Here is a 13007-nt window from a genome sequence, read left to right as displayed (position 1 = left end):
AGACCAAAGAGGATGTTGACGGAGGAAGCTAAGAAAAAACGAGAGTGACCAAGCAAGAGGCTGCCTGATGTTGGCGAGAGTTTCCATGAAATCTCTGTTGGACTAGTAAGTAATATTGCCATGGTTTGTGTTGTCGCACTTGCTTGATGTTTGGCTGTGTTGGCAAACTAGTTCATTTTTGATCATAAGTAATGTAATCATAACAAATGCACGTTTCAGCTGTCCTCATTTACGACAGCGGTGAATTACAATCGTTGAATAATGGTGGGGGCGACATATCGAACACAAAAAACTAAGCTTACATAATGTTGCTTATAAGATTTGCTAAACTTCAGATGTCAGACTGTTTGGATACTTACACTGAAATAAAGTGACAGATAAATGATGCCACCTTAAACTCTATCGCAAAGGTTTTCGATGATAAAAGGGCATTACAGCCAACTTAATACTTGTGCCAGCGATTGACAAACTATGTGCTAGCTAAAAGTGTCCTCCTGGGAACAGCATCACAGTAAATACACTGTAGTTCGTAAATCCTACAGTATATCATCATAAACTTTAATACCTTGGTCCAGCTACAGCTTTACTGCATGATGTGAAAGCCACAGTGCATCATGGAAGAAGAAAATGTCACAGCTTTGAATGAAATGAAACAATTATTTTTTATGCATGGCAAAAAAACACATTTTTAAATAGTATCTTCAAATACATATTTACATCCACAGCACACACAGATAATTCTCACACTGTTCAGACAGCTGTTTGTACATTCAAAACAGAACTCATCAATTGTCTTTAGGCCACCTGTCATCTGTGATGGTTCAACTGATTTTGCATGGACGGTTAAATGTGAGCATTTTGGGAATTTCCTTCATTCATTTTCTTCTTGAAGCAATGGCTGTGGAAGAGAGTAGATGAGAATGATTATGCAAAACTTAATTAAAATAAATCCTCTAATCTTGTTTACTGCATATCAACTGCACTGATATTCTCACCGTGTAAGCCATATTCTCAGGCCTGGAGTCTGGTCGCTGCCATTTATGGTTGGACAAAATCATTAGGACAACCAAGCCAAAGGCTACAATCAAAACCCCTAACGAGTTTGCTAACACAGCCTCAGGTGGAAGGCTAGCGTATGGCTGAGCTCCACTGCCGTTTCCTTTTCTGCAAAAATAAACATTTAAGAGGGCAATGTTATCAGTTTATCTTTAAGGAAAATATGAATGCAAAAGTATCACAGAAATACGGCACTCACAGAACAAAGAAAAGTTTCTCGTTGATTCCAGAAATGCAGGCAGCGATGCTGAGCGACAGTATGCTGCCTCCCATCCACACATGGACGGGTTTCAGGAGTTTACGTAGTGACATGGGGGAGCAGGGCAGGAGGAAGCCAGCCACACCCACCACCCACTGAATGGACGAATGCATGGACACACATCCACAAAAACAGCAAACACAAAGGCAAATAACCAAAACTCAACCATGAGAAAAAAAGTCATGCCACCATATTGCATGCGACTAATAAAGTGAATCTGTTTCTGCACGTAAGGTCGTTTACCTGTATGGCGAAAAGAGCTGTAGCAGCGATTCCAATCCAGCTGTGCAAGGAGTAGAGGTTGGGAGTGTTCTTGGCATTGTGGAAGTCGAACACAGCACAAAGCCCCACGATTGACAGGACCAGGGCGAGGAGCATCAGTGCAGCATGCAGCAGCTTCCAGGGGAGTTTATTCTGACCCCAGGTCAGGGGGATGCGGTACAACACGGCTCCTGTGGGGAAGGACGCAACCACAGACGCAGATGTGAAATGGATTTAAACGCTGTGCATTGTAGTTGTTAATGTCTTCCGTGACATAACCATGATGATGGTTACCACATCATTTTAACAGAAAGTCTGCATTACAACTGGAGGCATAGAGTTGGAAAGACATGGGCATTTGCCCAGCAGAGAAAGTCTAATGAAAAATGCCACTGCATCGTTGGAAATGTAGGATCTGGTGTTTTAAGAGCTTGACTAATAGTAGAGATATCTACTGTATATCCCAGCTTAGTTTAAGTTCAATACTAAATCATGTTTATATTGATATTTTAGAATCAAATATCTAAATCTTTGTTTTATCTTTTGAGTCTGTATGTGCAGATGTGTATGCCTAACCATCTAAATGAGGTGAATAAAGAGACCTTTGGAATGTATTGTAAAACTTCTTAAGTCCATGTGTTATCAGTAGGAGTGTGAACACAGCTGATATACTAGCACACCGAATTTGAGACATGCAATATAAATTAATTTGCTTGTCTATGATTTGTGTGCAGTTTAACTGATTGTTTTATTTGAATCCTTTACAGAGGTTTTAAGAGGTAAAACTATACATTATATCATGAGCAGACTATGCTGGGTGGGCCTCGGGGGGTAAAGAAAGAAGAAAGAAAATTTTGTACATTTTAAAGTTAAATGCATTAATTTGGTGCAGTATCTATGAAGAACGTTTTACGCTTGTAAACAATGTTGTGCTCTAATAAACTATTTGATCATAAACCTATTGTAGAGCTATAAATGGTGATGAAAGAGCAACAAGTCAACAAATTTAATGTTTTTCCAAAAACCCTAAATCAAAGAATAGAACAGTAAATTCCCCAACATGTTGTTGTTGTTGTTTTTTAACTTATAATGGACACATGTAATATGTTTTATACTTTCAGTGTTAATCCAATTAATTTTATTACCATACTGTTTAGATACCTTATTTTGAAAACCGGGCCTTGTCACGTTTGTATCCTCGTGCTAAATTCATTAAGTCTGACCAGAGTCCGACCCAATTTGATAAATAATGTTGTATGTGGTTCTCGTATCGCGTAACATGAAGACTTCATAGCCTCTCTTCAAGTAGGACTCTCATACTGCGACACTTGTTACCAGGGGTGGTGATGGTGGTGCAATGGATAAGACACATGCCTTTGGTGTGAGAGACCCGGGTTCAATCCCCACTGTTCCCCACCATTGTGTCCCTGAGCAAGACACTTAACCTCTTGCTTTGGATAAAAGCATCAGCTAAATGAATAAATGTCTTTGTACAGAGAGAAACTGACAGGATAAAGTCGCTAACTGACCTGCCTGTCAGCTCGGTCCGTTACAGTGAATGGGAAACACTGACTTAGCAGAAGTGTGAAGTTCCTACCATGTACTGAATGATTGTTTTCACATGAATGCATCCAAAAAGTCATCATTACAATATAATGTCCAATGCCATCATGTACCATCACAGCTTCTTGCTGAAAGACACCTTCTTTAGTTTCATAAAATGTTTATTTACATCAGAAAATCGCTGAGGTGTGGCACTTAAAGCAAAACAGTCACTGTGGACCTTACCTCACACTGAAATTATATACCAAGTCTCTACGAAACCTGTAATGTGTAATTACGACAGTCTGGCTGTCAGGAAGAACAGAAGTGAGAAACAGAAATGAAACCATGCAAGATCCAAATTTGAAAAGGCACTCACCGTTGCCGTACACCACAACCAGACCTGTCACCATCAGGACAGGGTGCCAGTTGAACTGCAGGGTCGAGGCGTCCCAGGCGAAACCGCCGCGCCACCGGCTGTTCCACAAACACACGCACACCACGCAGGCCAGGCCCAGGCCCAGGCACAGCAGGTGGCATATGTAGAAGCTCACGATGGACTGCATCTTGTAGAGATCTGTAGGCTAAACCAATAAAAACAACTAAATCAGAACGGATAGGGTGGCAGGACAGTGTAGTGGTTACACAGACACAGTGTCATGTTGCTGATCCAGTCCCAGCATGAGGTAGTCACTAGTGCCCAGCACTGATTTTGGTCATTTGTAGGTGAAATGGCATCTAAGTCTAGATTAAAACTGGGCTAACTTTGGTTAAAAATGTAAGGTAATTGAAATGGACCCTGTACGCAGGATAAGCGGTTGAGGATGGATGGATGGTATTTTGAAATGCAGTTGAAATAATGGCTATAAGGCGCCAAGATGTCTAAAAAACGTGTCACTGTTTTAACTTTGGCGTATTATGCATGAAATCCCCATTAAATACCTTCTTGCTCGTGGTTTGTCAGTTGAAGTGGATAAAAGCAGCAGCTCACTGCCATGATTGAATGTTAACTACATTCAGTGAATACTAGAAAATATAAAAGTGTGTGAAAACAAAAATTAATTCCTTTAAGCAACCTGTGAACCTTTGAAAATACTACTAGATTGAAACAGAAGTGGTTCATTCATTGTTGATCATTTCTTCCAACCTTTAACTAACACTATTTATTTCAAACATCACATCAAACTCAACATTTTATCATGGACATTTAACGGGCTGACACTGAAGTGTGCACCAGTGTTGGGTGCCTTACCTTGTCCCCAGCTGCTCTGACACGGACAACTCTCCCTGCTCTACCACACCGAGCTGTGCATCTTGTAGGAGTTACTGCTGCGTCTGGTGATTTTTCCCTTCTATATCTCTCTGACTGCTACTCACCGTGTTATTTGCTCTCACTTCGCGTTTCTCTGGCTCAGCTGTGGTCTCACTTCCACATTCAGCCGTGTTGTTTAGGTGGCCGAGGGGGAAACAGGCAGAGGTGGAGGAACAGCTGGGAGAGGAAGGGCCAGCCCGCTGCATCTGCTGCCCATAAATAAGACCGAAAGTGAGAGTGGGACACAGTGAGCAGTGTGGGTGTGGAGCCATTAGAAGCAACCAGCCAACAAAATGTTTATCTTTTTCCATCAAACATGTTTTGCTTTTTCCCCCTCAAACTAGGGTCAGAAAACGTCAGCGGAAAAGGCAGTTGCTCTCTGGCGTCTTATCTTCGGCGGGGTAACATTAACGTCATTCATGGAACTTGGACGCATTTAGCTAACCGTTTCAACTTTTACAACAACTTGGCCTTTTCTTCCTACATTGAAAACATTTTAAAGGGTGTAACTTGTAGAATCCCGTGCTGTCTGAATAAACCTCGCGGCAGGTGCGTGAAGGCGACGTTATATTAGTGTTTATCGAATTAAGTCTTGTACAACTGTCGTCCCAAGTTGTGCTGCTGCTAGCTGAAAGTTAACTTACCCAAAAAAAAAAAAAAAAGTGTGAAAACTTCAAGTGCTCAAAACTTGTACGATCGAGTACCTCATTCCCAAACACCTGTAAAAACGACTGACAGTAACCCAAATGTTTCCAGGTAAAACCGTATCTGCAAGATATTACCTAACCCATTTCCTTATTGACGGCGCAAGGCCTTGTGGGAAATGCTGTTTTATATGTCACCGCCACACTGCAGCACTCCACGCTGTGTAATCACCACTTTTTAAAAATCATAATTCAACATTGCTTCAATTTAACTGAATAATCCAGGGTCGCGCGATGTTTCCTTTAGCTCTGAACAGTCGGCGTCCATGATTAAATAAGATGCTGAAGCTTAATTGATGGGCTAGAAGAAATAATGTCGCTGCAGAAGCCTACTTAAAGCAATTATACTCAGCAGGGAAAATGAAAACAGAATTTAGGCGCACACAGTATTAAAACTAACTAAAAAACAAGGGACATTATTAAATAAGACAACACTGCAGCTGTAAACTGCATAGGCAATGCTGGAGTTGCACAAAACAGAATTACAAATAGGATACTGATGAGGTTACTCTGCTTGGCTTTGCAATGTGTGGTAACTGGCTGTGACAACATGACTCTAGGACTATGTATGAAAATCCAGGGAAAGAGACCCTGCTGAAGCAAGAGGGCTTTGGCTGCATGATGGCTGACCTGTGATCTGTTGTCTTTCAGCTCCACCTGGAGGCAGTAGTGGTCGGTATCTCCTTTGCTCCTCTGTATAGTAGTGCTCTGTTCTGTGCGTACCAATGGTCTTACATGCTGCTCTCAGTGTATTCCTTAAAAAAACACTGCAAGCTCGAAACATTTTTTGGCCAGAAACTAGACTAAACCGTTACAAACAGTTAAATGAAAAAAGAACAAGTATTTGACCGAAATTGTTCCCTGGGATAAAATGTGGTGTGGGTAAAATAACTGTGGGCCCCCTTTGATCCCCCTGTTTCTCCTTCTCTTTTTGCATTATAAATGGACTGTAGCTCCTTTCTAGTCTGAATCTTTGTGAATGTATTAGTTAGTTAACAGTTTCATTTAGTAAAATGCCCCATTAAGGGCAATATAAACTGAAAAAATGAAGTCCTTAAAATTAGATTTGAACTCAGGGCCCCTCTACATGAAGGGCATGGTAAAAACAGACACATCAAAGCAAACAGATTAAAAAAATAATAATTATAATGTAACGATAATTAATTATACATATTATGCATACCACTGATTAAAAGAGACATCAGTTAGAAACAGTAACACACAACAACAATGGAAAACAATAGGAAACACACAATAGAAATATCATGGGACCGCTCCTTTGTTGCTAATGTGATTAATTACACATAAGTCACATACCAGCTATGCATACAAGATATGCTGCACATCTGACTGCTTCACAGTCACAAAATAATGCACACGTCATGCATAGTCCCAGGTGTGCATGTACTCCTATTTCAGATGTGTCCTGTTGTGTGCGGACCGTGCCGTTTTACTCAGCAGATTCAGCAGATGGTGTAAGCTTTCTTGAGTTTGCATTAGCTGAAACACAATAAAGATGATGGTAAACATTCAAATAAAAGAAAACTTGCCCCAAATCTAACCACATTTTTGCATTAAGACGTGTGCAAAAAGCAAGTTCCTGGCTTCTTACATGTCAGCCACAACTTGGTTTCAACCTCAAACACATGACCGCATTAACTCATTCATTGTTTGGCATTGTTTGGTTGATTAAAATCTTTCTCTGAATCTTATATCCTCTGGATTTGATTGTAGCTAGGACTTCATCTGAGGGAAGGTGCATTATGTCTCCCAAACAGAGGGCTTGTGCTCCTGTCCTCCGGCGCTGTTCCCCAAAACATACAAGAATCAAGCTGTCGGCGGGCCTTATGTTATCAAAGTCTCTCAGATCCTCTGACAGGCTGCTTGAAGTGATGTTTTCAAATGCTTCTCCCAGTCCCCCTTTAGTGTGCCCGGCCTCAGAAGCACAGTGTTGAGGATGAAGATGAGTGAGTAGAGTGGGCAGAGTTGGCTGTGTGACACTGTGGGACATCTCCAGGCTTTTGTTAGGGGGCATCTGAGTTAATGTGCTATATTTCCTTCACTCCTTCTTGAATTCTGGCATGGCATAGACTTTGTCTCATCCTTACAGTCCTGCGGTGGTATCTCCTTTGTTGTTATTCCGAAACCACTGTTTGGTGTCAAGTCTCCAGTGTCTGGAAAGCCTTCCAAACAACTCGCAGGAGTTTTAAAAGTCACAAAAACAAATGATAAAACCTATACATTACAAATGTCAGCATGGTAGCATGCTTAATGCCAATGTTACATGCTGATGTTTAGCAGATGTTTACCATGTTCACCATGCTACTGTAGTTAGTATGGCTGCATTTTGCTAATTAACACAAAATACAAAGTACAGCTGAGGCTGATGGGAATGTTGTTTGGAGGATTGTTAGCAGCCTAAGATTCAGCTTTATTGACCAAGTGTGTGTACACACACAAGGAATTTGACACCGGCTTTAAGTTGGCTCTCAGTTTACCTACACACAACAATTTACAGGAAGACAGAAATAGACATGCAGCTAAAAACAAGAACATCATAGATGCAAAATATAGATACAAAACAAACAAACTATTACATGTACATACAAGTAAGTGAAAAACATATAAAAGTACATAAAAAGCAACAATGACCAAGAACATACTAGTGTTCTGTAGATTGTAAACAAATACAAATAGTGCAAAGGAAGTAGCCGGTGTGGTGTTCAGCCATGGATACTGCTAATTGTGGAATTTTTGTGGGTGCTATAAAATGGATACATTTACAAACTTACAATTCTGATACTCAAATTAACATCAGACTATAAATACAGTGCGCTACATAGTAAAAAGGGTGATTTCAGACGCAGCCTTTATTTTATAGCAGGGAGCAATAACTTCCTAGAGTCCTGTCGTCAACATCTGCCCAACAATACGGGACAGCAAAACAACCTTGGTGTGTGTGTATGTGTGGAAGGGCCACACATTAAAGGTAGTTTTCCACTACTGTCACAATTGCAAAGACTAATATTGTATAATTTGCCAATGTTTTTTGTCAATAAACAAGTGGTTCAAAACCTGGAGAATACACTGTCCTCTGAAACATTAATTAAGGGGTAATTTTGGGGTTTATTTTAGGTTATTTATGAATGGAAAACTGGTTTGTTTTGGTGGAGTCTGATTACATGTGGCTGGGCCAAAAATGACTGACAAGGGTCAAACAGCAACCAAGTGAATATTTTGAATGTCTGTGCTTGGTTAGCTGAATGCCTAAAAGTTTAGTGTTTTCTGTCATCACGTGGTATCAATTCTTCTCATTTCCTGTGTTGACTCCAGCTCAGACCTGGAATCTGTAATTTACATATTCTGATTGGTTAGTTTGCCATGTCACCATACTGAATCTCTGACTTGCACGCCAGCATTATGGTAAGACTGTCTGATTCTGCAGCAGTTCAGGTCAAAAAGCTCACTATCATCACAGACAAAGTGTAGGAAATATATCTCTGCTGGGAATTCTACTGAAACTGACTTTTGGGTTATTATAATAATATTATTATTATTATGCAGTGGAATGAACAATTCTGTCCTGAAGCAAATTGAAGAGTCACGACTCAAATCTATGATGTCATACGGATCCACAGCGTGGAGCCACTCTGTTGGCAGTGAATAGAAGGCTGACTTTGGGAATCAGAAATGACCCTCTCTTATTCTGAGAAAGTCATCCTGAATTCTGTTACAGTAACCTTTCTTACCTTTCACAGTTTATTCTCCACTGAGTTGTACATCAGTATAACAAATTCAGATTAAAGGACAGGGCAAATCTCCCCTTGTTGTCAGCAAAGGAGGTAGTATATTTTACACTCTCCCGTAACATCATGTTAGAGTTGAATTTCACTATTGTCCTTTAAGTCCTATGGAGTAGCCGTGGAGGCAAACACTGAAGGCCATTTTATTCCTTTTTCAGTCCTAATGAGCAGAGCTCTTGGTATGAAGACTGGCAAGCGGTTTTATTTCCGTCTTTCTTGTCCTGAATAGAGTGATCATCATAGCCTTCATCAAAATCAGGCCCTATTCAATGAAAATTGCACACAAGAAGTACCCAGCATGCTTTTGGAACAGCACTCCCATAGATGTGAAGGGAATTGTGCAAAATAATTTTGGAGGAAATCTTATTTATTATTCTCGCATGAACATGTAAGTACAATGTTCATAAAATATGATTTCAAATTGAAGGGATTCTAACTAAACTGCTGTATTATAGGTATTGTGTTACAGCAATGAGAAACAACGTCTGAGTGCTTTCTTCCAAGGGAACCAATTGTAATATTGCCACTGGATGTCAATGTGATCCCAGATGCCTATTGGTTCACCATCACACACAGTAGAAGTTTTGGGTCTCTGCCTTCAGCTCCATGAAGTCCTTGGCAGCTGTGGAGAGCCAATGGAGCTGTTATCACAGAATGGGAAGGAATTCTCTGGAGTGGCAGCTGGGCTTCTTGGGGTCTTACCAATAATCACAGGAAACTGCAGTCAAATTGCAAAAATGGGGGAAAAGGATGCCAAAGGAGTCAAAAGGTGTAGGGTGCTTCAGTGAATGAGAGCCAGATTCCTGTTGAAGCCTTGATAAAATCAGATTTTAAAGCTGCATTTATTGATTTTCTGGCAACATTGACACATTTTCACCTTTTAAAGTAATAGTAAATGTGTTAACAAACAGTGTCTCACTGTATTAACACATTAAGGAAAACTTGCATTCATTAGAGTCGTGTTTCTTTCCACCCGACGAATTTGAGCCCAATATTCACTCTCCTTTTGGTTCGGTTTTGCTCTCCACCAACTCCTGAGGGAAATATATGGCTCTTTAGCTACTAAAATTTCCAATTTTCCAATTTGTTCACGAGTTAGCTGCTAACGCTGTCTGTCAGTCGTTTGGTGCTGGGCAGGCAGTGTACAGTGGATTGTTAGAGCTTTTCAGCAGAAAACAACGGCCTGTTGTGTCAGAAAATGACACAGACTTGAGCGATTGACTGAATCTAACAGTAATGTTGCTGGCAGCCAAAACAATGTTAGAAAGATTTTCTGTGGGTTTGTCACTATTACCAACCATTTCTACATTACACATATCATATGTTTTGTTGCAGTGACATGATCCAGTTCCGTTTAACTGCATAGAATTAGATCTGTGTAAACATGCCAGAATCAAAGCATGAAAGCTCAGCCATCAAAGTCTTGGTTTCTTGCTGTGTGTCTGTATCTTCTCTCGCAGTCACTGCTTCATTTTATGTGCAAGATACTTTTCTTTTCTGTGACATGTCAGGTCAGCAGGCGCTTCATCCCTCTCATGTTTGCACCTGAGCTCTGCAGCCAACACGCACATCTTATTTCCATTTGTTGGGCTCTTTGTCTTGGAGTGTATATCACAGAAAAACAGTGGATGGTCTCTAGCAGAGGTGAATGTTTTCAAAATGTTTTTTTTTTGTAGAGCGGAATTTTATAAAATGCATTGCTGCATTTTAAAATGCATTTTATAAAATGCAGCAATGGGGGAAGCTAATAGAGACACATGGAAATTATGTGTTATTCAGTTGCTTTTGGCCATTATACTGTACAGTATCATACTGACAGGCTCAGAAGAGTTGTGCAGTCAGTAGATTTAAATCTATTTAAATTCTCCATTAAAAGGCATTGACATTGCCTTCGTATCCATGGTTGAGATCTGAGTTTAGACAGTGAATTCATTTCTGACTTCTGAAATTTTAAGTAATAAATATATTTAAAAAACTCTGAGCTGAGGTTCATAGTCTTCAATGCATTTTAGCATCATCAAATAAAGTATTCTAAAGCAACTACTGTACTGTGTTGGAACAAGCAGTAGATTGAGTGAAGTGAAGTGTCTGGTTTCCAAGTCAAGGGATTTCAAAACCTTACCAGTTTTATAAAATGCAGCAATTTAAGGAGATTTTACCATGCTTACATCGTGGCTCTAGGGATGGCTATGTCAGTCTGTTGGTTGGTCTACCACATTGGCCCAGAATGAAATGTCTTCACAACAATTGGATGCATTGCTATGAAATTTCACGCACAGGTCCCCTCCCTGACTTCATCTGGCAACACCAGCAGGTAAAAATGTTCACTTACCCACTAAAATATCTCCGCACCTACTGGGTGTATAACCTTTGTGCAGACATTAATGGTTCCCAGATGATACATCTCTATGACTTTGGGGATCCCCTGATTTTCCTGAAAGTTAAGTTGTTTTGGTGTAAATGATATCAGGTCAAAGTTTTAATTTGTCCAAATACCTCTAAAACTAATGACATTCCCATCAGCCTCAGCTGTAGTTTGTGTTAAGTGCACATAAGTGCTTATCATAATGCTGGCATGCTAACACGCTGAATGCTAAAAACCTGGTAAAAATGTCAACATTGTCATTGAGTGCATGTTTGCCTAAAAATCCCTATCATTTCTACATTCACTTCACCATGAGAACTGAGGGTCAAAAGCAAGCTTCAGACAAATTATTTGGCTTTCTTTCTAATGAGCATTATAGCCTCACAAAGCGGCTAGCTAACTAGTTACGAACTCTCAAGCAAGTCTTTCAAATGGACGCCTTGAAATTAAAATGAAATGATGCAAGTGAAAGTTGTGCCACTTGAGCTGAAGAGCTTTGATGTTGAACACCTTCAAATGAAATTCATGCTTACTGCACCACATTCACATTTTATGAGTCACATTTTGGTGGTTTTGGAGGATTACATGAAGTTTATACAGATCGTGTTTTGGAGCTTTTGGTAGTTGTATTCCTCAATTTCACAACCTTTCTGTGTGAACAGAAATTGGTTATGTGTTTTCCTTCACTGTGGTGAGGGATTGTGTTTTTAAAAGAAGTCATGCAGGGGGATTGTTGTCCATCCCCTACTGCCCAATAGCATTTATCCTGAAAGATACAGTATGTATATATTGATAGATTTTGTTATAAAGATTTATTTTCTACATGAAAACAACTTGAACCCTTATAAGTGCAGACTTAGACTAAATTTTCAAAGTTGAACACATTTGTATTTCATGAAACAAAGTATATGACCAGCGAGCAGCCGGGCTCAGATCTGGAATACCTTCAAATCACCTATTCCGCAGTGGTAATTTGGCTGGTACACTAGCCGGCCGCGACTGAATGTTTGACAACAGCGAACATTAGTTTGATGCATGAGAGTTAGAAGGCTGATTTGTTACAGCAGAGCTATAATTTAGCTGAATGTTTCTGACACCTCTATTAAATGCTCTGGTTTTGAATACACACCGTATCCCATCAACATTCATAATGGTAATGTAAGACAAAGACACTTGTCATGAGAGTAAATGAACAGCTAACGCAGCATGCTATGCAACGTGCCGAATGAGGAATGAAGGAGAAAATGAGGCAGCAAACTGCAGATATGATTGGCAAGTGAAGGGAAGCCAGAGCAGGTCATAAAGACAGATTAATGTGTGGATGTCAAACTTGTTTGTCAATTTAACTACAGCTACAAAGACCAATGAGACGTAAGACATGTACACGGAGCGAAAAATTCAGATGATCAAGCCAAACCCGATACCTGTCCTTAGAAAACCTTTGGAATGAACTTAAACACAGCACAGAAAGAGCATCCAGCCATCAACTTAATTTCTACGAGCTCAGCAAGGCGCTACATGTCCCGTGATGAGTCACTGTCACAACATGTAGCAGCTGCTATTAGGGCCAAAGGTGCACAGCACTGAACAGAGGCTCTTTTGTTCTGGCACTGAGTGTATTGCTCAGTGGTTTTTTTAAGGCCTAATGTGCTACTACTCACTAACGAGTTTAACAAATGACACCTAAAATATAACAGAGAGCTGA

At 40.2% G+C, this 13007-nt stretch overlaps 1 protein-coding gene across 5 annotated transcripts; it reads right to left on the bottom strand.

Annotated features, from left to right (window-relative positions):
• Positions 1-615: 615 nt before the first annotated feature.
• On the bottom strand, positions 616-5230 carry LOC119918689 (cytochrome b ascorbate-dependent protein 3-like). 5 transcript variants are annotated; one of them, XM_038739430.1, is made up of 7 exons: positions 5075-5230; positions 4496-4639; positions 3498-3702; positions 1559-1767; positions 1256-1410; positions 996-1164; positions 616-898 (listed from the first exon to the last, which is right to left on the bottom strand). In XM_038739430.1, exons 2-7 carry the CDS (start codon positions 4634-4636, stop codon positions 872-874), a joined length of 906 nt encoding a protein of 301 aa, XP_038595358.1. In that variant the 5' UTR covers positions 4637-4639; positions 5075-5230; the 3' UTR covers positions 616-871. The 5 variants fall into 5 exon arrangements, with proteins under 5 accessions (XP_038595358.1, XP_038595360.1, XP_038595362.1 ...); XM_038739432.1 differs by having other exon boundaries at positions 4496-4636; positions 5075-5220; XM_038739434.1 differs by lacking the exon at positions 4496-4639 and having other exon boundaries at positions 5075-5218.
• Between the last annotated feature and the right edge of the window lie 7777 nt (positions 5231-13007).

The sequence above is a fragment of the Micropterus salmoides genome, unplaced genomic scaffold (genome assembly GCF_014851395.1).
Source record: "Micropterus salmoides isolate LMB-PRFRI ecotype aquatic unplaced genomic scaffold, ASM1485139v1 Ms_hic_scaffold_2350, whole genome shotgun sequence".
Lineage (NCBI taxonomy): Eukaryota > Metazoa > Chordata > Actinopteri > Centrarchiformes > Centrarchidae > Micropterus > Micropterus salmoides.
This window is presented reverse-complemented; position numbering and strand designations above follow the sequence as displayed.